This window comes from Zonotrichia albicollis, chromosome W (assembly GCF_047830755.1).
Source record: "Zonotrichia albicollis isolate bZonAlb1 chromosome W, bZonAlb1.hap1, whole genome shotgun sequence".
Classification (NCBI taxonomy): domain Eukaryota; kingdom Metazoa; phylum Chordata; class Aves; order Passeriformes; family Passerellidae; genus Zonotrichia; species Zonotrichia albicollis.
In genome coordinates this window covers 6,313,523-6,341,168 of record NC_133859.1, presented here as the reverse complement: position 1 = coordinate 6,341,168, position 27,646 = coordinate 6,313,523, and the positions used below count along the sequence as shown (strand labels likewise).

At 42.7% G+C, this 27,646-nt stretch overlaps 1 protein-coding gene and 2 long non-coding RNA genes across 10 annotated transcripts in view; 2 read left to right on the top strand and 1 right to left on the bottom strand.

Annotated features, from left to right (window-relative positions):
* LOC141726952 (ubiquitin-associated protein 1-like) overlaps positions 1 to 26,847 on the top strand; it is a 176,760-nt gene extending 149,913 nt beyond the window's left edge. For all 7 annotated transcript variants that reach the window (XM_074532076.1, XM_074532079.1, XM_074532075.1 and 4 more), the window contains one exon: positions 21,976 to 26,847. In XM_074532076.1, the coding sequence (XP_074388177.1) occupies positions 21,976 to 22,461 (486 nt within the window). In that variant the 3' untranslated portion in view covers positions 22,462 to 26,847. The remainder of the gene's footprint in view (positions 1 to 21,975) is intronic.
* LOC141726955 (uncharacterized) lies at positions 254 to 21,969 on the top strand. Its single transcript, XR_012577911.1, has 3 exons — positions 254 to 4,893; positions 17,836 to 18,004; positions 21,308 to 21,969. It is a non-coding gene; the product is annotated as an uncharacterized LOC141726955 (long non-coding RNA).
* Positions 8,018 to 17,910, bottom strand: LOC141726956 (uncharacterized). 2 transcript variants are annotated; one of them, XR_012577913.1, is made up of 3 exons: positions 17,791 to 17,910; positions 14,176 to 14,296; positions 8,018 to 9,889 (listed from the first exon to the last, which is right to left on the bottom strand). It is a non-coding gene; the product is annotated as an uncharacterized LOC141726956 (long non-coding RNA). The 2 variants fall into 2 exon arrangements; XR_012577912.1 differs by having other exon boundaries at positions 17,619 to 17,857.
* Positions 26,848 to 27,646: the final 799 nt, after the last annotated feature.

Sequence of the window (27,646 nt, the reverse complement as noted above, 5' to 3'; positions counted from 1 at the left end):
GTTCTGATATCCTACAGTTGATGTTTGGCTTAGCTGACGTGATATTAACTCTAATGCCTGGGCAGCCTTATTTGTTATCATTTCTGTAACTGCTTGGAGTCTTGTAATACGACTCAACAGAAAATTTGGAGTCAATACAGAGTTAGATTGCTGTGCTGGTTTTACTTTTTCGTTTACTATTTGTTTTTTTTTTTTTTTTTTTTTGTTTTTTTTTTTTTTTACCAAATCTTGAACCGTATCTTCAAGATTAAATTTAAAAGAAATCCATCTCTCTCCTTTTGGACATTCAATTCCAAATTTATTACTACTTTTTCCTAAGTTTCTTGTAAGCTAATAATTTACTCCATTTTGCCTACAGGTTCTTAATTTGGATGGGTTATAACAGTGGCTGTTGACATAGGTGTGTGTAATAAAGGAGGAACTTTGGTTTCCTTCCATATGATGCTTTCTGTAGCATTTGGGACACAATCTTGCTGGTATCTTTGTCGCAGACATTTTTTCATAGAAATCCTTTCTTTGGGACTTGTTCATTTTCTGGGAAGCTGAGGCCCCAGAAAGAGAATATAAACAATGATTATCAGCTGCTGTGGAATGCAATAGGATGCACCTGGGATTGGTTCCTGTTCCATGTGTACAATTAAGGGCCAATCACAGGGCAAGCTCTCTGGAACACAGGGACAGAGAACTCTCTTGTTTTTAGATTCCTTCTATTCTATTCTTAGCATAGCAGTCTCTGCAAGCTCTCTCTTTATTCTTTTTAGTATAGTTATAATGTATTATATATTATATATCAATAAATCAAGCCTTCTGATCAAGAAACAAGATTCTCGTCCTTCTCTCACCCAGTGACCTCTTAAGGTCACTGTAATATATCTTGAAAGGGAAAAGACAACAAATGAGTTCCAGAAACAGGAATAACAGAGGTCCAGTATGGCTTATACTCCCACCTCCCATGCCTGTGAGGTTGCAGCCCACAGCAGGTGTATTTGATCTTCTCGGTGGCGAAATACAGAGGCCAATCTGGTCTTGCCCTCTATTTCCTTGTTACTTTCTCTTAACTAGTTTCTAGGCAAATTGTTTTTGACACCCTTTAACTGTGGTCTCCTACCATTCTTCAGGTATCTCTCATTCAACAGGCACTAATAATTCCCATCCACAAAACTAAGTTATTACTTTAACACTTTTTTGCAATAAGAGCATAAATTTTGTGAACTACAATACTAATTACTCTCACAATTTAAGCATTTACTTATAACCCAGCTAGCATGTCCAGTATTGGAATTAATCAAATAAAGTTTACTAATGGAAATGGCAATTGCCCTTCTCCCCTGTACAATTCACAGGCTAAGGTCAGAATACAAAAACAGTCTTGATCTTTCTATCTGAAGCATTCCTCCCCCAAGGAGATATTTTATTCAGGCAGTGCTTGAAACCAGTGATATAAGCATTATATTATTTCTTAATTCAGTGTTATTCTTTGTACATTTCTTGGATCATTTGGGTTTTCCCAAACTATTACCACTCAGTCTCCATTGGAAAGTCAGTTCGGTATCACCTGGTTTAAATGTGATAGTCCATTTTTTAGGTTTCTTCACAAGTCCTTTGATTCTGCTGGCATGAATCCACCCTCTTTCCGAGATTCTGATTGTTGCTTCAGTAGTACCTGGAAAGGACTTTTTAATAGCATAGTAATAAAAGAAAGATAATACTGCATTAACTCTTACTATTCGCTTTTCTTCCAAACATTCTGGGTTTAGCTAAAAGCTTTCTCTACAGCAGCCCCTTCTTCTTCAGGAAAAAAACCTTCTCTTTAACAGCAAACAAAACACACAAAAAAACCCAAAAAAACCCCAACTCCTTACTTAAGAAAAACAAACCGCTTTATGAGGTTTGGAGAGTCATCAATCTTTGCTTTGATTTTATCTTTTTAGTGCTAGTCCCCCCTCCCCCTCTCTTCACGGCCTTGCTGTCAATGCTGTTCTTCGCCCTTCCCCCACTGCTGCCACTTGGCTGCAGGGCCGGAGCAGGGGAGAACAGCCACGGGCATGGGGACCCTGGGGATATGCCTTGGGTATCTTTTGCCCTCTCTCTCTCTCTCTTTCCTTCTTTCTCTCGGCCCACTCCCGGGCCGACATTGCCATTTTGGACTCGGGATCCCGACAGTCTGGGAGCCCCCCGGCAGTTCCGCCACGGAGCCAGCCCGCTCCTGACTGGCAAACCTGTGTCCTCTGCTCCCAGCACCGCCGCGGGTCACCTCTATGGATCGGTCCCTGTCGCAGCCCCCGAGACCCCGCCGCTCGTAGGGAGCGGTCAGACACCCCCCAACTTTGACAACCCCAAACTTGGTGTCCCCAGGTGCTCCTGACATTCTTTTACTTTCTCTAGTCAACTTATCGTCTTTTCCCTTCAAGCAGGGCTCGTTCTGCTAAGGTTTTTCTGGACCCCAGTGTGGCATTGAATAATCTCTTAACAACCATGTGTTAAGACACTTCCCTGCCTTTCATGCAAAAAAACCCCCGCATTCACACTTCTGCTCTCTTCTAGCACCAAGATGTCATCACTTCACATTCTAACATCTCAGAGTTTCCTAACTACCTCTCTACTTCAACTTCTCTCTTTCTTCTCTCTCAATTGTAACCCTTATGGGGTCGATATTTAATCTTCCCCGATTTCCTTCTCCAGCCCAAACTTCTTTGTTGATTTTTTTTCTTCATCCACTTGGTCTATTTTCAAAACTCTAGCTGTCATTTTCATGTTTTCTGATATAACTCTTATTCTTAATTGCACTTGTAAGACTCTTCCCAATAAATTGCTACCTGCCCCTGGGACCAATAACACATCTCCCATCTAAATTTTAGTTTCTTCCTTCAATTACCACATCTTTAATGACTAGAAATGTAAAACTTTCTCTTTTTGCCTGTTACTTTCACTATATGTTTGCTCATACTATAACTTTTTGGAACATTTAACAGGCAGGTTCTCTCTGCCCCTGTGTCTATTACAAATTCCAATTCTTCTTCTTGGGGACTCACTTTTAAAGTTATCACAGGCTCCAGATGGTATTTGTCCCCCACAAAAAAATTAGAGCTTATGACTTTTTAAATTTTTTTTTATGTGCCCATTTCTTTAAAGATTTTCATATCTTCCACTTACTTAGGACCATTTTCCTTTTTCTCTTAAGTTTGTATATGTATTTAGTTGGAGTTTCTTCTTTCTCTTCTAAAAACTGTCCCTCAAAAACTTTTTGTTTTCGCATTTCGCCTTTGATATGCTGTCTCATTTATTCTCTTGGTTATGTAATTACGATAACTATTCATGTGTTTACTACCCTCCTCATTATTTTAACCCCACTCAGGAGGTACAGTTGGCATTTTGTCTTCTCTGGGGGTCCCCGCGGATTATCTTTTTCCTAGGCTTTTATTTCAGTTGCTCTGCTTAATTGCGTTTCTTCTTGAGAAAAATATTATTTTCACTACCGACCGCATCTCTTCTCAAGTATAAATGTTTGGACCTAAAAATTGGTCTAATTGTTCAGCTATGCCTATGGGATCTTCTAAATATCCCTTTTTTATTTCTTAAAATTTCAGACCTCAGACAAAGTCAAAGGAACATTTACAAACTCTGATCCGTCCCCTCCTATGAGAACTTCTCTTAATGGAAATAGACCAATCTCTTTATCCCATTCTGTAATAAGTAACAATACGTTTGTTCATTAATAGCTAGATAATTTAAATTACAAAACAATAGCTAAATAGCTCTTGTTTAGCAGGATACCTATGTGCAGTCACGTATGGTAAAACCTTTAACTTCGTAGGAATTGCTATGTTTACAAACCCCCCCCCCCTTGTAACTAGGTACAGCTACATCTGGTAACAATTACTAACTTCGCTAGAATTGCTTGGTTTGCAAATTCCACCCCATAGATATAGGAGACCCTCTGTAACTAGATACCGTCACATATGGTAACAATTATTAACCTTGCAAGAATTGCTTAGCTTGTAGAATTTAGACTTATAGATACGCCTTATAAGGAAAGCAGCCAAAGAGGAAGACTTGGGGGCCTTCATCCCACGACCACCAGAAGGCAGAAAAAGACCCCCTAGCAACCGGAGGAGCAAGCACAGAAGACAGACCACGTCATCCAGGAATCCGGAGAAAAAGGGCAATAAAAAGCGAACTTTAAAGGGGGAAAGGCGCGCGCCTAAGAGGAGCGGGGACTCCTGGCCGCCCAGCGCTGAACCTTGCTTATTCTTGCTTGCATAATAATAAAGATAATTATACGGTTCTTAAATTTGGTCAATTCGTTTATCACACATTCTTTTTTGATTTTTATCTTCTATAGCCTTTCTCTTGTATTTTTAGGAAGAATCAGGAGAGGGCTTTCTTCTAACTGAACTTTTAGTGTTTCGATAAAGTGATTCCTTTAGAGAGTTTCCCCGAGCAGCCGGAGCTGTGGTTACCAAGGGAACGGAGCTCAGGGCAGGACGGGGAGACTCGGCATGACTCCGAGTCTCGGTCCTCCAAAGGCGGGGTCTGCAGCCGGGATCTCCCGAGGGGCTGTTCCGGTGCAGGCCGAGCTGGAGCGTGGATAGCCCCCACATGGCTGATGGTGGCTGATCTGGCCGAGACAAAGCAGCTGACAGACCCCGGCTGCAGCGGCTGGAGCCGACAGAGTCAGGGCAGCCGGGGATGGGACAGACCGGACTTTCCTTCGGTGCGGTCAGCGCGGTAACCACGGTCTACACGGCAGGGCAGACTCCCACCCCCCGGCACGAACTGCGGAGCGGCCGCGGGCCAGGCGGCCGGACTGGGACAGACGGACTGTGCCGGAGCCGGCACAGGGGCTGGGAGGGGTGGTGCGAACGAGTGGGGGAACGAACGGGAATGGATGAGGTAATTTGTTCTCAGCTTTATACTTAACCCGTTTTTCTTTTATTGCCTTTCAAAAATGTTATTTTCTTACAGCTTCCTCCCTCCCCAGCATGTGGTATACTCTTTTTCTTCTGGATTAAACGGTTTTTACAAATAAATCCAGAGCTTAACAAATCTAAACTTCTGCTTGGATACTTTGAAATGGTCGACGAGCTAACTCACGACCATCTCATATTGTTTTTCTCATCACCCTTTTATTTATCCTTTGGCAAATTATACATCTTTCAGGTACTTGTTTTTCTACTCTAAAAATCTCAGTGCACCCATAGTTCCTTAAAAAAATGATCACTCAGAGCCTGAGTATCCCACTGGGCTTTTTGATACATGTCCTCTGCTATTCCCTAGTAAGCGTTGTATTATCTAATTGTCTTCTATCAAGATGTTTCTATTTCCCTGATTTATATTGTTCGCCACCCATCTTGTTTTAATTCCCCTTTTTTGCTTCTCTGAACTTTGGAATTTCCAATTTTTCTTCATTTGGAGTTAATATTTACTCTTTCAGCTCTATTTTCTGCTGCATCTTTAGCTTCCTGATCTGCCAAATTATTTCTTCTTATTTTTGGTCTTTACCTTTTGGTGTCCTTTAATATGTACTATTGCTATCTCTCTTAGGTAATTTTAATGCCTCTAAAACCTCGAAAATAAGTTTCTCATGTACTAATAATTTTCTTCTTTAATTAAGTAATCTCCTTTTTAAAATTTTTCTTAAGGTATGTGCTACTCTAAAGGCATACCTTGAATCAATATATAACTCCTTTCTTTTGTGTTAAATTTTCCAATGCTCTTTTTAAGTATATAATTCACAAGTTTGCTTTTTTTTTCTCATCAACTTCTGCATACCCTGTATTTTGCAAAGAGTTGTATTTCTGTTTGTTAACATAACTCTCAAAGTGCTATCTTGGGGTATTTCTGTTGGTAATTTTTTTCTGCTTTTCTTTTTCCTGTATCTACCTTACTGGATTTCTGTCTTATTTTTCAATATTCTATCTACTCCTCTCCTGCTTCCGTTTTTCACTTTTTACTAAAAACTTAAATACCACTTTTCTTTCAACTACTGACACCCAAAACACCCCCTCTTTTTCTCACACTGCTTTTCAATACAATCCACCTCCCTCCAAGGAGATATGGTAAGGCTTAAAATGCACAATCTACATTACTTATACTTTGATTCGTCTACATTCACTCACTTTTATTTCTCATTCACTTTCACACATTCCTTCACATTCTCAAGACACAAAGTGGATCCTTATTGCTAGGAAATCACAGGTCCTTGTGGCCCCCTCTTTTGCCTTGGGGTTGACCTCCAGGTCTCAGGGTCACCAGGCCCCCTAGAAGGGCCCTGACTCTGGCTGCCTCTGGTGTCCGTTCACCTGTCTGGCTGTCTGCATGTCTTTCACACTCTTCAGCTACGGCCCCCTCACACACCCAGGGAACGCTAGCTTGGTTCGCAGGTCACACACTCCTCTTTGGCCCAGAAGCCCCAACCTACCCGGGAACTACGGCCTGGTGTGCAGGTCACTCATACCCGTTGGCCCAGAAGCCCCCACCCACCTGGGAGCTACAGCCTGGTGTGCGGGTCACTCATACCCTTCGGTCCTGAAGAGCCTGCCTCCCTCTTCCACCCGCCCGGGAAGTTGAGGCTGACTTTGTGTGTGTCTCACTCTCACACACCACAAAACAACAATAAGGTACCTTTTACTTTCACATCACCTATTACAAGTTTAGGTGTTACTGGCTAGTCCAGGTGCTATTGGATATCCCTCAACCCAGCTGTGTTGTCCAACCCTAGATGTTCTCGGGTAATTTTCCCTCAGTCCTGCCGTGTTGTCCAACCTCAGATGCTTTTGGGTGTTTTTCCCTCAATCCAGCTGTGTGGTACAACTGCAGATGCTCTTGGGCATTTAATTTGTTTTGCTGTGTTGTTCAACCCCAGATGCTGTTGGGCAAAATTTTCATCCCTCAATCTAGCTGTGTTGTCCCACTTGGAGTGTTCTTGGGCATATCCTCACTCCGACAGAATTCTGCTCAACCCTGCTCTTGGATGCTGGTATCTCACTGCAAGCCCTTTCTGTTAAACAAAGCATCTTACATAGCATAGTTTGTATTTATCAATTTTTATAACCTAAAACTATATTTAACACAGTACTTAAGAGAATAATACAGCATTATTTTCTAACACAACACATATAATATCCATTTTAATATTTGCGAAAAGCCAATCATAAAATACATGCATTTTTCACGCTCTCCTTAAAAGATGTGTACCTCTGGGAACTCCAGATCCTTTTTTATCTCCCTCTCAAATACATATGCATGCAATTTCACAATAGGTTCATACATATTCAGTTTTACCTATTTCGCGTGACATTTGCTGCTAATTTTCTTGACCAGAAAGAATTCCTGGGTCAGGCTGACCTGCTCTCACAGCAGTCTCTCTGTCTCTCTGTCTGGCCCCCCCTTATCTCTGTCCTTTGGCTAAAGCAGTTTCTCCGAGCATAGGCTTTTTACGAGAACAGGCAGTCAGATTAAACAGCTATGTTTTCAAACTACAGACTTAAAGATGTACATTTCACCTAAATCAAAATGGATTTCTACTCTGGAAAATTTCCACTCTGACTCATTTCCCCCCCTTTCCTAGAAAATAAGTAAATTCGTTTACTTAATGCAGATTTCTATGACAATAAGTGCCTTTTAATGCTTTACTATGTACATTTGATAAAGAGGTTAACACAGCTACTTGCTGTAGTATTCTCTAATTTTAAATGAGCATTATCATGGATAACCTGAAACTTACTTTAACTAATATTAACATTACAAGGGGATGACACAACTTATTGAGGATTCTATTTGCAGTTGGTGACTACTTAAAGATCACATTTTATTAGTGATGATTTGCATTTTGTTTTATTCTTTGCAGAATTCTAGTTATTTCTTTTGTATCATGTTGGACAGTAATTAAGGTTTTCTCTCTGCTTTCTTGGATTTATTTCAAGATTTCTAGCAGGTCTTGGTGCTTAATTAGTTGTTTTACTGATGCCAAATTTTGCCCCAAACAGGCAGAGTGACTGCCTAATCAGACTCAGCTTAAGTCAATTAAGCAGGAGGTATTTTTATTAGCGACGCGTCGGAGAAATCACAAAATGGATTTCTGAGTTCACATAGCAAAAGCAAGCCTTATATACAATTTTGGGTATAGGATTACATCAGATCAGATACATAATCATGCATATTCATATGGGGCGTGGTGTAGGCAGAGCGTGGGCGGAGCGTAGGTGGAGACATCTCTTTTGGGGAATTTTCAGGTGGTCGTTCCTGTTGCCTTCACCATAGACGGGGTCTTTCCGATGAGTCTTCCTCTTTAAACTTTTGAACTCTTTTCCTAATTTGGTCAATTCCCGGTGTATTTGGCTTAGATCCCGTGGCTTGGCAAAACCCTTAGGGTCGTTTTGACATTGCTGGCTCTAAACCTGCTTAGCTTATTAGTTTCTCCTATACTTATCTCTTCCCCTGTCATGATGCTCTACCTTTTATCTAATTTATTGCTCTGTTTTCCTAGTGCTGTGCTTTCTCCGTGTGTTCTAGTGCTAGGCCCTTCTTTACATGCCTCTCATTCCATGTTTTAACCCATTACTTCTGGAAGGCTATCTGCTTTAGGGCTTCATTACTAATGTAAGGTCTATTCTGATAGGAGTAGCTGATAGTCTGTGATACATTGTGTAATTTGTTTTAATCAACTGGTGGGATGTCACTGGGGCCAAGTACGAAAAATCACACTCGATAATCTTAACAAAATTACAAATACAAAAATTAGAATGATTTCTACTAGACAAAAAACATCATTAGTATCAATTTTTACAATACCACAAGCAGTTCTCAAGCACACACAACTTTTACCAGTATATACAAGCACAGTTTTCCGATCAGTGACTGGATGAATTTTGAAGTGGCAAATACTCTGTTCAGTGTCTAGACACACATCCTGGGCATTAATAGTATTGCTTTCACAAATGAATCTTAGTTGTTCTCTAGTAATGCAGGATTTTAAGTTTACTCTTTGTTACTTTTCATTGACTTTTTGTGCCCACACTCTATGTTCTGAAGGGTAGAGCACTGTTGAAATAAACAGGGCAAGGAGATCTTTCTCCTTTTTAATGCCTTTATTAAAAGTGATCAGCTCGGGTGGGGAGAACTGACGGGTCCACGCTCACGCCGCCACTGCTCCCAGGAATGGCACGGAGGAGGAGGAAGAGTGCATCTTTGTCCACTGGTTTGCAGGCAGAGCTGGGGGTTCCATCCTCAGGAGAGCATCAGGAGATTCCCTCTTTTTCTATTTAACATTCGAGGTCCTCTGTCTAGCTGACATCTTTTAGGTTAGGGTGAGGGGTAAAAAGGGTCTTAGCGGATACTGGATTTTGTTCCTCATGTCTAGACATCACTGATTCGTCAGATTTGTGTTGGCTCGTGTTTTTTAGGGGTTTTTGGCTAGGTTTGGTGAGGGGCTTCCCCCGTTGCATGCTGGACCCGATGTCATTTGCATGCCAACTCGATGTCCCCTCTTCTTCATCGCCTGGGTGCCATCCTCCAGGAAGCAGCTGGGTGACGCCTGGAAAAGGGAGCCGGCCAGAGGCTGCCCCTGCGGGACACGGTGACCTGGGCCGGTCCCGGCGGGGCTCCCCCGGCACGGCCAGGACCCGCGCCGAGGCGGGGGGGGGGGGCATCCCGCCACTCCCGAGGTGGGTCCCCGCTCTCGGGACACTTTCGGCTACTCCCCGCGAGGCCTCACCGGCACGGCCGGGTCGCACGTTGAGGGAGGTGCGCCCTGCTGGTCCCGGGGCCGGTCTCTGCTCCTGGGATACTCCCGGGTCACCCCTGGCACGGGCGAGGCCCGTGCCAAAACGTGGGGGAGAGCGCCCCACTGCTCCCGGGCGGGCAGGCAGCGGCCGGCTGGCTGGAGGCACTATTGAGAACAGGTAATCAAAAGGAAACTGTTAAGAGGAGATTGCAACATGAAATTATTAACAATAAATAGTTAGAACTCCAACTTGGCAGCAATTGGTTTAACATGTGAACTCTGGAACTTTTAAAAATTTGGACAACTTTTTACTCATAACACTGTTTTTTCATTATTTAATCTTAGTGCAATGATGGGGTGGATAATGTAAACAGTGGCATTACATATGGTAAGCACAAAGGCAGTGGTCACATTAGAAGCAGGATCATAGGTGAAATTTACTATAGTCTGCTAGGATTGAAACTTTTTTTCCAAAATCAATCACATTATCTCAGGCAAGCTTTGGAATATCAGCTGGAAAATCACTTTCACTCTCTTCTCGTATGATCAAAGATGCTGTTGCTTGCATCGATAACTGTGCTTTTATACAACTGAAAGCTAAAGACACATTATCTTGAACTGTACTAAGTGCTTCTACTATTAACTTGTGGTCTTGGTCTCTGTCTTGTTCTCACTTTGGCAGTACTTTTGAAATCTGCCACTGTCTAGTTCTTAATGCCAATAGAGATGACTGTAAAGGTTGCTTCAGTTTTGCTAGGCTACCCTCTGCAGTGGCCATCTTATTCATCAGTATTTCTGAATCAATTCCATTTAAAACTCCCAATCCTGCCTTTAATATTTCAGTTAGATCTTTTCTTATTCTGCTCCTGAGGTATACCTGTCTTTGTAACTACATTGTCCAGCCTTCAAAGGATGTTCTTAGGAAAGAGGAGCAGACTGGTTGGGTTTTTGAGATGTTAATTTGCATTAGCAACTCAACACGTTTAGAGACCATTCTGGATTGAACAACAGTTGTTGTTCACCCACATTCCTCACTACGTGTGGGCTTATTTCATACACTTCAGGTTCAAGTTTGGGTTGAGTCTAAACTATTTGAGTACTAGTGTGAGTTGTATAAGGTCTTGCCGTTGTAAAAAGTGTAGTATCTATTTTAAACTTAAATGAGAGCTTAATCTTGATAGTATCATGAGCCTAAAGGCAAGTCACTTCTACAGGTTGTATTAAGGTGAAATTACACCAAAAGTCTGATTCACTTGGGCTATCACAAACTTCTTGGTGTTTGTATACAGGAGTGTTGGGATTTTAGCTGACTAGAGATTGGAAAAGTACAAGGCCGTTGCTAATTCCAAGTCCTGCACCTGCAAGATAGCGTGTCCTTGGGCCTAGCTGTAGTATGATAACAAATAGTGAAAGAGACATGAGAAAAGAGAGATGTAACCCCTGAGGAATGGGGAAGAGCTGATGTTGTGGTGTGGCCAATGGATGGTGTAAATTACAGAATATTCATGAGCTTATTACTTGCTGTATAAGTGTCTGATGCTCTCTTCAATAAATGGAACTTGCTGATGACTCATATTGAGCCCCGAGTTTTCCCTGCACCCGACAAATGGCTCATCCCTGACAAAGGCCTCATTCTGCAGCACAGGAGAGGTTGAGACATTAATTTTATCTGCTCTCTCATGAGCCGTCTCATTGACTATCTGGCACTTTACCTTGATTTCTTCTGATTCTTTGCAGTGTCTACAGTTCCCATTCTTGCTACTCCTGCTCCTCATATACTTGATCTCTGTGGATTACTACAGTGGATAGGTTTAAATCTTTTATCTCAGAAGGTTCTTTCATGGACCTAGTATACTGATTAAAAGCCTGGGACTAAGGCTATTCAGCATCACTTTGGATAGAGGTACTCTCTAATTTTAAGACTCTAGTTATAATTATATACAAAACAATTCTGTAAATGAAATTACAAACTACTTCTGGCCACGATATACTCTTATTTTGCTCGAGTAAGTTTTAGTCTCAGTTCATTGTCTCTTGGTGTCACTCTCTAAGGGGCTTCTGGGGCCTTCTTCACTCAAGATTGATGGATCTAGGCATTTTGGTCCTTGATCTTGATTGCAGTGAAGGTGGTGAGAAGCACCTGGAATGGTCTCTCTCACTGTGGTTCTAGAGTCTTCTCTGTAAGAGACAACATATACATAATCTCCAGGCTGTATGTTATGTACTGGCCTATCTAGCTCTTTGCTCCGAGTTCTAGCCACATGTTTCTCAATTTCTCTGAGCTGTTTGCTTAAAGCTACCATGTAGGTGGCCAGTGTTGCTCCTCTAATGTTGGTGGATGTTCTTTCTTGTATTCTATATGGTCTTCCATAAAGCATTTCAAAGGGACTTAGCTTTTCTTTAGCTCGAGGTTTAGTTCGAATTTGCAATAGTGTCAGTGGAAGAGCTTGAGGCCAGGGTAGGTTAACTTCTTGCTTCAGCCTTACAATCTGCTGCTTAATCAAATGATTCATTTTCTCTACTTGGCTGCTTGATTGGGGGCAGTATGGAGTGTGAAGTTTTCAGTCCATGCTCAGGTGGCTACTAATCTGTTGCACTATTTTGGAAATGAAATGTGATCTTTTGTCTGAGGATATTGTGGCTGGAACTCTGAAGCATGGTATTATTTCTTGTAATAATACCCTGGTCACTTCTCGAGCTTTGATAGTTCTGGTGGGGAACGCTTTTGGCTACTCTGAAAACGTATCAGTCAATACTAATAAATACTGATACCTCCCTTTCTTTGGGAGTTCTGAAAAGTCAATTTGCCACTGCTGTCTGGGCCCATGGCCTCTCCCAGTCTGACTGAGTTTCGGCTTATGGGTATTTTTGGGGTTAGTTTGGAGGCAAAGATCACACTGTCAGGTCACTTGAGTAATAGCGGCATATAAATTCTTGGACACGATTCTTTTAATCAAGTAGGTGTTTAGGGCATCTATTCTTTAGTGTGCTATTTGGTGTTTTTCTGTTACTAGTGACAACAATTAATGGGAAGGGATTACTAGCTTCTCTTCAATGGCAGCTCACTTTTCTTGGTTATACATCTTTTTTGATCTTCAATTAGTTTTCTATCTTTCTTATTATATTCTGGCTTACTTTCAAGGGAAATTTGTCTCTCTGGAATTAGGGCTCTTTCAATAGTTATTTCACCTTTTGCTGCTTCTTTTGCCTCTTTATTTGCTAGCTTATTTCTTTCTTCTAATTTTGAGCTCACTCTTTGGTGTGTCTTAATATGCATAATTGCTGCATTTTAAGCAGCTGAAGTGCTTCCAGCAGCTGGATTATTTCTTGTGCATGTTTGATGTTCTTTCTTTGTGAGGTCAGCAGTCTTTTCTTTTTTTCAGATGGCTCTATGTGCATACACGACTCTGAATGTATACTTTGAGTCTGTATAGATGTTTATTCTCTCTCTTTTTGCTATTCCTAAGGCACGGGTCAATGCAATTATATCAGCCTTCTGTGCAGAGGTGCCTGTTGGTAAGGGTCCAGACTCTATTACTTTTCTGCAGGTAGTCACTGTGTACTCAGCATGTCGCTTTCCATTGGTAACATAGCTACTTCTGTCAGTGAACTAGGTCTTTGCATTGTATAAAGGGGTGTCTTTTATGTTTGGGCAGCTGGAGTAGGTAGCTTCAATGGTGTCCAGGCAATCATGGTGTATTGCTTCTCCTTGATTTCTACTGAGAAAAGAAGCTGGGTTGACAATATTAGTCCCTACTATCTCTATATCATCTTGCTGTACTATGATGGCTTGGTATTTCAGGAACTTCTGTGGTGAAAGCCAGTGGCCACTTTTACTTCTAGTACTGCGGACACTGTGTGGGACACTAGCACAGTCATTTTTGTCCCAGGGTAAACTTGGGTGCCTCTTGAATATTCAGCAAAACTGCTGCTACAGCTCTGAGGCAACCTGGCCATCCTTCGGCTGTTGCATCTAGTTGCTTGGAGATGTAAGGAACTGCCATCTGGTATGGACCCAAGTCCTGAGCCAATATTCCTAGGGCAATTCCCTGTCTTTCATGGGAAAATAGAAAGAATGGTTTACTTACATCTGGAAGTCCCAAAGCTGGAACTGACATGAGGGCACTCTAGCTGGTGAAAGGCTCGTGTAGCTTCTTTTGTCTACTGGAGATTTCTATTTCTATTGGCAATAAGAGCATAAAGGGGTCTGATGATCAGTCTATAATTATAAACCCACAGCCAGAACTACTCTGCCATGCCTAAGAAGGTTCGGAGTTCTTTTCTTGTCTGGAGTTTCAGGGTTTGGCATATGGCTTCCTTGCGAGCCTGCCTTAAAGTCCCTTGCCCAGCACTGACCTCGTACCTCAGGTAGATTATTTTCTGTTTCACTACTTGTGCCTTTTTCTTTGATACTCTGTATCTTTGGAGTTTTAGGAAATTCAAAGGCTTACCGTCCAGGCCACACATGCTTCCCTCGTCCAAGTGGCTACTAGAAGATCATCCACGTACTGCAACAGCCTTCTTTCTTTCTGTGGAGCTTCCCAGGACTCCAGATTTTTTCTAAGTTGTTCCCTAAACAGAGTGGGGAATTTTTGAAGCTTAGAGGAAGCACGCACCATGTGAGCTGTGTTTTGTGCTCACTTTTAGGGCTTTCTAATTCGAATGCAAAAATTTTCTGGCTGGCTTCCTGGATAGGGAGGCAAAAGAAGGCATCTTTTAGGTCTAAAACGGTTAAGCAGGTTAGCTCAGGTGTTAGACAAGTTAATAAATTATATGGATTTGCTACCACAGGATATAAATCTTCTGTTACTTTATTGACAGCCTTTAAACCCTGTACTATCTGGTATGACTTATCAGATTTCTGAACAGGTAAAATGGGAGTATTGAAATTAGATTGGAATTCTTTCAATAACCTTAACTGCAGAAAATTTTCAATTATTGGGTTGATTCTTTCTTTGTCTTCTTGTTTTAGGGGGTACTGCTTAATTCTCATTGCTTGTGTCCCTTCCTTAAGCTTAATTACTATGGGAGAGGTATTTTTCACCCTCCCTGGTACATCAGAGGCCCATACCCCGGGAAATACTTGACTTAATATCTCTTCATCAATTTCCTCTTCAATTTTAATAGCTGTTAAAGTTAAACTTAATACCTCTATGTACTTTTGATCATTCATCTCCAGAGTAACCTCCTCATTTTTGAATTTAATGGTTGCTTGTAACTGCTCCAATAAATCTCTCCCTAAAAGTACCTTTGGCGAATTGGGCATCAACAAAACTTATGAATACCTTCTTGTGTTCCTAATTTATACCTCAAAGGTTTGCAAAAATATGCCTTTTCAGAGTTGCTAGTTGCCCCCTGCACTACAACATAATAATTTTCTAGAGGTACTAAAGCTTTATGTAAAACTGAATATGTGGCTCCTGTATCAACCAAAAATTCTACTTTTTTCCCTTCTTCCTCCAGCTTCATTGTTATAACCAGTGGATTCGCTGGGGTAGAATCTTCCCATCTTCCTCAATTGTTGTGTACCGTGTGCAGCCACTTGTTGGTCACTTTGTCTCCATTCTGGGCATTTTTTTTCCAGTGACTAGTTCTTTTACAGATCATACACTGGTTTCTGCCCAGCCGAGGTGGTCCTTGTCTGGGTGGTCTTCGATTGCATTTTCTTTGCTTTTCTTTTTATACTACTGCTACTAACTTTTTCATTTTTTGTTTTTATCTTTCTTTCTGGTTACTAAATACCCTCTATGCCTCTTCTAGCAGGACTTCAAGGTTTCTCCCTTCTGGACACGAATTTTCTGAAGTTTACATCTAATATCTCCAGCAGACTGCCCCAAAAATGAATTAACTAGCTTATTCGTCTCTATCTAAGACCCTGGATCCAATGATGTATGACAACGCATAGCATCTTTTAAACACTCTAGAAACTCGGACGGGGTCTCGGAAGGCCCCTGCTTAAGGGAATATAAGGCAGACCAATTTATGGTTTTTGGAATAGCTCTTTCTACTCCTGTTGCTATCTACTCTTGATAATCTGCTAATATTTTACTTCTGCTGATACATTAGGATCCCATTCTGGGTCTTGGAGGGGGAAATATTCTTTTACATCTAATTGCTTGCTCTTGCAGTAATCTTCTGCCAAAGTCTCTGCTGTCTTTAAGATCAGCTGTTTTTCCGTTTCAGTGAAAGCATCCAGTAGTAACTGGATGTCATCCCAATCTGGATTGTGTTGCTTGATAACATATTGTAGACGTTTGGCAGTAAGTATTGGATCAATACGATAATTCTTAGCAATCTTTTCCCATGTTTCTAAATCAAGAGTGGTAAATGGCACCTTAATCATTAATCTCTTTCCTTCTAGTCCCACTGCCTCTCGCAGAGGGGCCTGTAATACTGCTTGCCTCCTAGTTCTAGGTGCAACTGGACTGTCAGGAGTGGGGTGGGTTCTAGTGGATGTGCCTTCTTAGCCTGAGTCTTCCTCTATTTTGGGGAAGTCTTTGTCCTCTTCATCTTCAACCTCCCTTCTCCTAGGAGGAGCTTTAATAAAATCAAATGCATTTTGTTCTTGCCCCTCAGAATTATAAACTTTGATCTCATACACCGTTGTCCTATACTGCATGCTGAACAACAACGTTTGATTTGCCCCCTCTTTGCTTTGTTTTCCTTTTCAAGAGCTAACACTAGTGGGTCAGAGGGAGCTCTGAGCCCACAGTCTCTTTGCCATTCTTGGTGATTTCTTAAAACAAAAAACATATCAGCATACGAAACCTCATCCCATTTACCTTCCCGTCTTAAAAACAACATTAACTGCAATAAGGTATTATAATCTAAAGTTCCAGGGAGTGGCTACTTTGCTCTATCCTCTAACCTGTATAATGGCCACCAGCGCCTGCATTATTGGATCAGATCTTTTTTATTCTCAGAGCCCCCCCTCCTGGCGGCTTCTTTCCAGTGGGTCAAGATATACCCCAAGGGGCTAGCCCGAGGAACATCTTTGCTCTGGTTAGTTCTGGTTAGTTCTCATTATCTCCTTCTCTTTGTCCTATCTCGCTTCCACTTAAACCTCTCTTTACAGAGCTTCACAGTCGTTTCCCAGTTTTCCTCCCACACACAACCCCAGGTGGCAGGTATCAGATGTGATCTCTCACACACAAGCTTTAAGATCTTAGGTTCTGAATCAGCTTGATCAGGAAACTTCAATCTATACTCGGGGCATATGCCCTGACACCTATTAGAACAGTAATACCAGCGTCTCTCACAAACTCCACACTGCAATAGTACTCACGCAGGGTGCCAGCCTCTCAATGCACTAAAGGCTCTCAGGAACTGCTCGCAGAGGCAGGCTATTTCGCTTACCACGCTAGGGAACTCTAAATCCTCTATGGCAGGTTGTTCTGTCTAGACTTACTATAGTACTAGCCGAAGTTTGATAATGCCCCTCTAAATGAACTCGTTCGTCTCCTCTACCTATCCAATAATTCACAGGATTCACAAACTCTCAGGGGTCGAATCTAAACCACCGGGGCAGAGGAACCCCTTGAGTTCATCTAGCCATGGTAAAAGTGTGCACAGTCTACACAAATCACCACCTTTACACAATAAATGTCCTCACCCACACTTCTTTACTTGCTCCACTTCTCTGCAGGGTACTCTCTGTCCCCACAGCCTGCCTCAGCCCGTGCCTCAGGCCTCACTTGGCCACTTCAGTAGCAGGTAGAAACCCCCCCTGCACTGTAGGTATACTCACTCGCTCACTTGCTTTTGTACACCATGCACTCTCACAATTACAAACACACTAACATTAACCACGCAATGCATTAACCATACAATGATACAATGTTCAGACACCACACACACACACACACACACACACACACAGGTTCATTCCACTCACCCCTAGAGTCGCTAGCGGTTCGCTCTAACGAACGGTGAACCCCCATCTCTAGTGTAGTCGCTCTATCGACTGGTCTGCCTGCAGGCACAGGAACGAGGCTGAGCTCTCAGACATCTGCGAGTGACTTATTCAGCCGTCCTCTCTCTTCCCCCTGGGGCCCCTCAGTACATACCGTGTTTATCTCTGCACACCTGCAGGTCCTTGTCTGTCTCTGCAGGAGGCAAGCCGAGACGAGAGGAACTCCTCCGGGAAAATCTCAGGGCGTGCCTCAGGAGGTCTGTCTTCCCCTCTGCCCCTGCGAGAACAGAGACGGTCTCCTGCCTAACTCACCAAAATGATTTGCAGAAGCAAACAAACTCTACAACTTTGTGAAAGTTATAAAGCCGGTATGTTTATTACAGCACTGGACGCATGTGGAGATTACTCTCCTTAAAAGACATGTGTACCTCTGGGAACTCCAGATCCTTTTTTATCTCCCTCTCAAATACATATGCATACAGTTTCACAATAGGTTCATAGATATTAATTTTTACCGATTTCGCGTGACATTTGCCTCTAATTTTTTTTTTATCAGAAAGAATTCCTGGGTCAGGTTGACCTGCTCTCGTAGCAGTCTCTCTGTCTCTCTGTCTGCCCCTCCCCCCCTTATCTCTGTCCTTCAGCTGAAGCAGTGTCTCCTAGCATAGGTTTTTACGAGAACAGGCAGTCAGATTAAACAGCTATGTTTTCAAACTACAGACTTAACTCAAAGATGTACATTTCACCTAAATCAAAATGGATTTCTACTCTGGAAAATTTCCACTCTATCTCACTACAGAGCTCTATAAAAACTGTTTCAATTGATAGAAACTGAGAACAAACCTATGAACACCAATTCTCTACTGAGAGAAAAGGAAAAAGTTAAGACGTGAGGAGAACAACTTGGTGACACTAAAGTCAGTGAAAAGAAGGGAGGGGGGAAGGAGGTGCTCTAAGCATCGGAGCTGAGATTCTTCTGCAAGCTGTGGTGAGGACTGTAATACAACAAACTGTTTCCCTGTAATCCATGAAGTGCATGCAGGGGATGTAGTATTCACCTGCAGCCCATTAGAAAAAGGCACTCATGCTAGAGCATGCGGATGCTAAAGACCTGTGATCTGGTGAGAGGCTTAAACAGAAGGAGAGAGAACCCTTGTTTTCAGAGGTAGAGAACCCTTGCGTTTATACTAGAACTGCCCATCCTTAAAAAATGCACCCCATAAACTAAATGGCCCACGAAAAGCAGTTGTGGGAAGACTGCAAGCCATGGGAGGGACTTCACATTGCAAGCAAGTTCTGGGAAGACTGTGAGCCGTGAAAATGAAAACCAGGTTTAGAAAATTTCACAGAAAACTGTTTCCTGTAAGCAAGACCCCATGGCACAGCAAGAGACTCTTCTCCCTAAGTGAACTGAAGAAAGAACTTAAAAAGTACAAACAATGGGTCTGCTGGTAAATAGAATTGAATACTGAGAGATAAAAGAAACAATGGGAAGGATTCCATTGATTCATTGTGAGAAACAACTGTTCACTTTAAAGTTTTCAAAGGTTTATTAAACCTTAGCAAATACAACAAAGGACTGAATAAGGAAAAAGGGCAGGGCTAGGAGTGTGACTAACTGCCATAAGGTCCTTCACAAAATGGCTCCTCTGCCTTTTATGCCCCTGGTGTTGCATTAGCCAACCCTGCCCCCTCCCAAAGTCTGCCAGTCAACTCTTCTTTGCCGTCCATTGGTGGAGACTTTCTTGCAACTTGATTGGAGGTGAGATGTTGTCATGCCACACCTCCCTAGCAACAAGCTTTCCCCATCCCCAACTGCTCCATGCAAAGGGCACATGTACATGCCTTCCCTCCTCATGTCCCTGACAACCGTGACAACCAAGGCTGTCCAGTGGCAACAATACAGGGGAGGAAAGGGGACTATGGGGAGAACAGAGCTTGTCCAAACAACAAACTACAATAACATAACCATACATCAGTAAAACTTCTCTTAACATACACACAGTATTCATCCCTTAATTGCAAGAGCCAATAATCACGTTACCCATTTATAACAACGATAAAGGGAATGAGAGATTTCTCTTTACAAACAAACTGTAGGTCTGCTGATAAATAAAATTGCTTCCTGAGAGATGAAAGAAACAATGGGAAGAACCATAAACTCCATAAGGAATTCCACTGAGTAACACAAGGAAAAGACAAAGGCAGGGGGGCATACATTAGAAGGGGATTGTAGGTATTAGGTGTTTCGGGAAGTCTGTATGTCTCAAGTACCTCAGCCAATGGGGAAAGAGAAGGACATAGGGCCAGGAAATTAGGATAAAAAGGAGGCTGTGTCCTCCAAAAATTTGAAAAACCTCATGGGAAATGCCCCATGGCCTCTCCCTTTATTCAAATATTTACAGGACTCATCTGTCTCCTTTTTGGACATAAAACTCTGATGTTTGTGGATTAATTTTCCTGACAGTGGGAAAGAAAAAAGAGCTGGGATGGGGGGAGAGAGAAAGGTGTTCTAAAGGTTTGTTTTAGTTCTCATTATCCTCTTTTAATTCTGTCAACTAATTTTTTTTTCCTTTATACCTTTTAAAGTTTTGAGCCTGTTTTGCCCTTAAAGTGTTTTTTTCCTAATCCTTATCTCACCCCATGTGTTTTCTTTTCCCTTCCTCTGCTTAACTATAGCCAAAGAGAATGAATAAATGATTTTCGTAGCTGCACTGGCATTTGGCCACTGTCAACCCATCACAATAATAAAGAAATTTCAACTGGAAAACTGAAAATATTTCAACAAATCCAGACTAATAAACAATCTTTTTTCCTAAGCAGAGAACTGCCTTTGAGTCTCCTTAAAAACCTTCAATGCTGAAAGGTTTGCATTTTAACATACATATATTTTACTGTCCTCTCTAAAGCTGTGATATGATAATATTCTCCAAAACTCTGTAATGTAACTATAGACAAAAAATATATAATAATTGTTAAGGTTATGGAGACTTCTCCACAAGAGGAAAAAACCCAGTTCTCTTGTGGCTCTCTCAGGACTAGCAGCTACCCAGGGGAGAAAATCTGTTATCGTGAAGGCCCTCCCATTTTCCACAAGCCTTCCCATAGCTTGTTGATGGGCCATGGTGACTTATGGGGTATTGTTTTAAAGATGAGCTGTACAAAGGCAAAAGTTCTCATTATCTATCTCTAAAATAATCTTCATCCCTGGGAACAGAGATCTTCTTCTGGGGGCACAGGAGAAAACACTCTTCTCTCTTTTGCTGTTTAAACTTCTCATGGAATTACAGCTACTTCAACATCTGCTTACTTTAGCATGGAGGCCTTTGCTCAATATCAATTTGAACCTTTCATCTCCCCATAGTTTCATGCATTATAGGGAAAAAGAGTCTTTTCTCCATAGCTTACAAGAGGATTTCAGCCCTAAGGTCAAGGCATCTCCTCACCTCTCCTATCTGGGACATAACTTCTACTTCAGTGACCTCGATGTCTTCATGTTGTTCCTTTACATGCTTGCATCTTGTTCCTTTCTCTCATTCAAGGGAGGACTGAAGCACTTGTAGTATATGGTAGAGATAATTCATGCTGTTTATGTATAAAATATTGTAAAATCCAAGCTATGTCTTTTGACCACCCCAGCCGGGAGCAGAGTCTTATTTTTACTCAATTAGTTTCCAGACGATGTTAAGACAATATCAAGTCTGTTAACGTATGAATGGAACCTTCCTGAGGGTTGATCAACGACTTCCCTGGAATGTAGGAGTGATCTCACACCTCGAAGGAAGATTGCATCTACTACACTTAGCACTGCTGCCACCCTGTTACACATGAATGAGGACTTCTCCAAAGTGTTCTGACAACATCTAGACACCTGGAACCACTTTTGTCTATCCCTGCACATGTATGGCCCCAGTTCTGCATGTGAAGGGACACAAAGGAACATTCTGTCATCTCTGCCTCAGGCAGAATAAACGGTATATAAGCTTGCAGCATGAAGCAGTCAGGGTGAACCGAGGGGGAGACACTGACATTTTGGCAGTCAGATCCAGGTTCACCTAGTGCCGATCCCGGGGTTGACGCTGCCCTTGGCTGTGGTGTTTTTTTTTCTGAACGAAATTCTGTTTTGCTGACAATCTAATAAATAATTGCTAAATTTTCTTACAAATTTGGCTCTCGATTTGATCCTTTATAACACACTGAAAGGGTTAACATCACGCCTCGGGCCTGCCAATGGTCACCTGACCTGCAGGTCACCTGACTTGTGGCAGGGAGCTGCAGCTGGGCTGTGTCAGGATCGGTTTCATGGTTTGTCTTTGGTTTTCTCTGTGTTCAATTCCAGCCACAGGACCACTCTGCACGGGCTGCAGGGCTGCCACTGATCTCAGCCACGCTGGGGGGAAGGGGCCTGACGTCAAGATCTCAACAGCCATGGCCAGCCCTGCTCCAGCCAGGGCTCCGCAGCCTCCCCTCCACCTTCCTGCCTGGCCCTGCCTGGGACAGGCCCGGCGGGCTTCCGGGAACGGGGCCGGCTCCACAGCACTCCTCTTACCCAGCAACCGATGGAGGGGCCGGAAGGCGCCCTGGGGGGGAAGAAAGGGGGCCTGGTACCCCGCAGCAGGGCCACCTGGTCTGGCCTCGCCGAGACGGGGGCCCGGGGCGTGTTACCTTCTTGCTGGCCGGGAAAGAAAGGAAGATACTGAGTTTTTCGTCTTTAACATGTGTTTCTCACAGTGGAGTGTCCACCTTCTCAGTGGTTCAAAAGACTGTCAGTTACACAAAAAGCTTTTGCCTCACTTCCCTAAATTCCTCCCATGTCAAACTATGACAATAATGCAATATTTAAGTATATCAAGACATTAGTACAATCTTGCTATGCATTTACATTAAAAAGATATCTATTGGTTAAAGATGACTTTCATGGTCAAATTTTCTATTTGTCATAGAAGTTGTCAGCTCTAGGGACTGAAAGGGAGATATATTGCGTTTATCCAAGAAGAAATCTGTTTTTGTGACTTTGTTATTTTAATGTTGTATTTGTTTTGATTTAGGGTAAATTTTGGAGAGAATTTTTTTAAGGGGCTTTTAGGTAAGTAGATTTAATTGGGTTTTTTTTAATTGATTTGGGAGAAAAAATTTTTTTGGAGAAAAGTGGAAAAAAATGTTTATTAAATAATAAAATTTAAATAATATTAAAAATTAAAATTTTTGTTGTTTTAAAATAGATGATAAATTTAGAAAGTTTTTTTTTTAAGGTGGCAGTTTAGTTTATTTAGTTTATTATTAGTTTTTTGGTGTTGGAAATGCCATGGCCCAGGCCCAGCCTGGTGAGTTTTAAGTGTGAGTTGTCAGTGGTTTTTTGGGTGTTTAGTTGTCCTGGGGTGATGTTATGATGCTTGTATCCCCATTCATCTGTTCTGTGCCTTTAAGACCGGCTCTGAAGAATGGAAGTTTTGTTTGGGTTTCTCTTATCAGGGACACAGAGATGAGCAGTACATAGGGCTGTTTTGGCTTCTTGCTTTCAGCTTGCTGCTTTGCTGGCTCTCTTGTCTGCTCTTGCTTCTGCTCTGCTTTGGCCTCTGCTTATTAGCTAGTTCTAGCTAAACAGTCCAAATTCCTTCCCGGACTGTTTCTCCTCTCCTGTTTCTGTGACCATCTGGAACCTGCTCCGGACTGGGACCCGGGAACACCAAAGGTTTGGCTGCAGCAGCTGTCCCAGCGCCGGAGGGACTGAGAACAGAGCAACCACCCCCGAAAGAGACTTTCTGATTTTGTCATCTTTCTCAGAGCAGTGTCATCGGGTATTGTTCATTTTGTGTGCTGGGGGGTGCTGTGTCTGTCAAATAAACAGGTTCTTTCCACCTCTCTCCGAGGAATTTTTTCCTGAACCGGTTGGGGGGAGGGGCTGTGTGGGTTTTGCTTTCTGGAGGGGCCCTCCTTTGCAGATTCTTTAACAAATTTGCCCTAAACCAGGACACCCATCCAACCAGACCTTGAATGCTTCGAGGGGTGGGGCATTGACAATTTCTTTGGGCAACCTGTTCCAGTGCCTCACCACCCTCAATGTAAAAGAATTTTTCCTTATATCTAATCTAAATCTACCCTCTTTGATTTTAAAACCAGTGCTCCTCTTCCTGTCATTAAAGGCCTTGGGAAAAATTATCTCTCTGTCTTTCTTGATTGATTGATTGATTGATTGATTGCATGTTTGATTACTGTCAAAGGAAGGGGACCAGGACACCAGCTGGTTCATCACAGGTCCAGTTTATTGAAGAGAGCATCAGACACTTATACAGCAAATAATAAGCTCATGAATATTCTGTAATTTACACCGTCCATTGGCCACACCACAACATCAGCTCTTCCCCATTCCTTTGGGGTTACATCTCTCTTTTCTCATGTCTCTTTCACTATTTGTTATCATACTACAGCTAGGCCCAAGGACACGCTATCTTACAGGTGCAGGACTTGGAATTAGACACGGCTTTGTACTTTTCCAGTCTCTAGTCAGCTAAATTCCCAACAGATTACTTCTCTGAAGTGCCTGTATACAAACACATACAGCCCAAGGAATAATCAGGAAGAACTAGAAATCTATGTGCGGTCACAGGACCATGATCTCATTGCAATTACTGAAACATGGCTCATATGGCTGGAATGTTGTACTTTTTAGAAAGGACAGGTCAGTGAGGCAAGGAGGTGGAGTTGCTTTTTATGTGAGAGAGCAACTGGAATGAATCAAGCCAGGGACAGATATACCTGTTGCATATAGGTAAAACCTTACAAAAGGAAGACCTTGTAAAATCATCACTCAGGCTGGCTACATTGGCTAAGCAGTAAAGGATCATGGAAAAGTGACTCAGCTTAATTAGAGGTAGAAAAACAAGTTATGTAACCATCGAGTGTTCACATAGTGGTGTACGGTGGTTGGTTGGATTATGTTTGTTATAATTTAAAAATATGTAACTGATAAAGGTTTAACTGCTTAAAAAGGCCGGGTTTTTGCAATACAGCATCTCTCCTTTGCACCTGCCTGGGGACCCTGTGTCACTTTAGACCCTCACCTCACATGTACCTAGGGAGAGACAAACAAGTTAAGAGTTTATGGGGGAGAATTAAGAGACAGGCTAATATGGGTATGTCTTAGGTTGGAAATGCAAGATGTAGCTGAGTGTGTGTATTCTATTGCCATCTGTTAGAGGTGGGGCAGTTATCTTCTGTTAATTGGGTAGTTTTATTTCTCTTCCACAACCAATCCTCCCTCTGGGAAATATATTCTGTTAATGGGCCATTGAATCTCACTGCATGACTGATAAAATTACATCATCCCATTTTGAGATGCTCTGCCCAGGGGGAAGAGCCAAACATTCCTACCAGGATATAATCTGAGATTTAGAATACCACAGGCAGCCTTCTCCCAATGGATTCCCAGAGGATCAGCTTTTCTTCTCCACTGGATTCCCAGAGGAAGACCAGGCCCACCTACACCACTGACGTTGCATCCCGATTGTGGGAGACGATGGGCACATGCACCAGGAGAGGTTGCACGCCACCTCTGCCACCAGCAGGCAGGATCGCAGTTTGGCCACTGGCTGGGGTCCTGGATCGCCAGGAATGGCTGATAAACGTGGACCCAACGTCAAAGGGGCAGGAGCGGGGGCCGCAGCACGCGGGTGTTTGCCGAAGCTGCAAACCACTGCACTGTGCTGGGAGGGTGCTGGTGGAGTGCAGGTGCCCGCAGTTCGAAGAGGTGGCAGTGGCAAAAGAGCAGGAAACAGAGAAAAACAGCGGCTTTTATGGAGGGGGGGTGGAATCCCAGGAGGAGACTGTCTAATGAATCAATGGCTAGATAGGAGGGGTCCGGGGTGACAAATGTAAATATAACCTGGAGCGGGAAAGTCACATACCAACGGCAGAAAGGAAAAATCATAACTGACAGCGAATTTTTTGCATAAAGGGGTATAACAAATTATGACAGACAATCTACGGGGGCAGGATTTTTGAGGATAGACAGGGAAGAATCTGTAATTATCATAACTGCCACAGCAAGACGGGGTAAACAACTTTAGACAGAGACTTGATGCCGAATTTTGCCCCAAAAGGCGAGAATAACTGCCTAAGAGACTCAATTTTAAGTCAGCATAGACAGGAGGTATTTTATTACGACGCGTCAGAGAAATCACAAAAGGGATTTCTAAATATCTCATAACAGAAGCAGGCTTTTTATACAGTTTTGGGTGCAGGGTTACATCATATCACATACATAATCATGTCTTTGCATGCATATTCATAAGGGGCGTGGTGTAGGTGGAGCGTGGGCGGAGACATCTATTTTGAGGATTATCTTGGTGGTCCTTCCGGTGCCTTCATCGCGGGCAAGGGTCTTCCGATGAGTCTTCCTCTTTAAACCTTTGAACTCCTATCCTAATATGGTCAATTCCCGGTGTACTTGGCTTGGTCCCCATGGCTTGGCACGGCTCTTAGGGTCAGTTTGACATTGTTGGCTCTGAACATGCTTAGCTTGTCAATTCCCCTATCCCTATCTCTCTTACCTGTTTGCCCTGCTTACCAAACTTCAAACAGAAGAATCCACCAGGATTGCTTTGGATTAATGAGTAACTTGGTGCACAGCATCATCAGCAATTCCTGAATGTGGATGGGGCGAACCCCCCCCGTGAGACCACCCGCCGGTGATATGGGATATGGCTCCAGCGTTAGGGGTCGCGTGAGTAGCTAACCGTGGAATGGGATAGGACTGTTTAGGATTGATTTTCAGTTTGTGGCTCTGCCCAAGCATTTTGATCAATAATGCCCTATAAGTACCACTGGAAACAAAATTATGTTTTTGTGCAGTAGCAAGATACATAGGTTGCAAAATGCTGATTGGAAAGGCAGTTTGGGGCTTCAGACTAAACATATTCTTCAAATCCCCACTGCTATAGGCAGGGAGAGACCAAATATCTTCAAACCCCCACTGCCACACACCACCACTGGACCTTCAGAGGAAAACAACACCCTTCTACAGGATCACTGCTTCAACAGAACCACATCTTTCATTCCAGGAGGACTACAGCCCCCATTTAATAGGACTGCTACCAACATCCTGACCAACAGGGTGTCAGGTCATATTCTGATTCTATCAGTGGTTTTTTTTGTACTATTGCATTTGTATTTTTAATTTTCCTATTAAAGAACTGTTATTCCTACTCCCGTATCTTTGTCTGAGAGCCCCTTAATTTCAAAATTATAATAATTCGGAGGGAAGGGGTTTGCATTCTCTATTTCAAGGGAGTCTCCTGTCTTCCTTAGCAGACACCTGTTTTTTCAAACCATGGCCAAGTGACACTGTTGTTGGTGTTTACTATAGGCCACCTGATCAGGAGGAGGAAGTTGATGCAGCTTTCTATGGACAACTGGAAATTGCCTCGCAGTCACAGGCCCTGGTTCTCTTGGGGGACTTTACTCCGATATTTGTTGCAGGAAAAACATGGCATGGCACACACACTCCAAGAAGTTCCTGCAGATCACTGAAACTATCTTCTTGATGCAAATGAGGGAAGAGCCAATGAGGAAAGGTGTGTTGCTGGACCTTGTACTACCAAACCAGGAGGGACTGGTTGAAGATGTGATGGTTGGGGGCAGCCTTGGCTGTAGTGACCATGAGATGGTGGAAGTCAGGATCCTGCATGAGGGAAGCAAAGCAGTAAGCAGGACTAAAACCCTGAATTCTGGAGAGCCAACTTCAGCTTCTTCAATGACCTACTTAGAGGAATCCCATGGGATAGGGCTCTAGAAAAGAAGGAGGTTCAAGAGAACTGGTCAATATTCAAGCATCACTTCCTCCAAGCTCAAGACCAATGTCTCCCCATGATCAAAAAATCAGGCAAAGGAGGCTGGAGACCTGCATGGATGAGCAGGGACCTTCTAGTAAATCGCAAATGGATGAAAGAAATTTATGGGATTTCGAATAAGGGACAGGCCATGTGAGAGGACTGTAGGAACATCATCAGAGT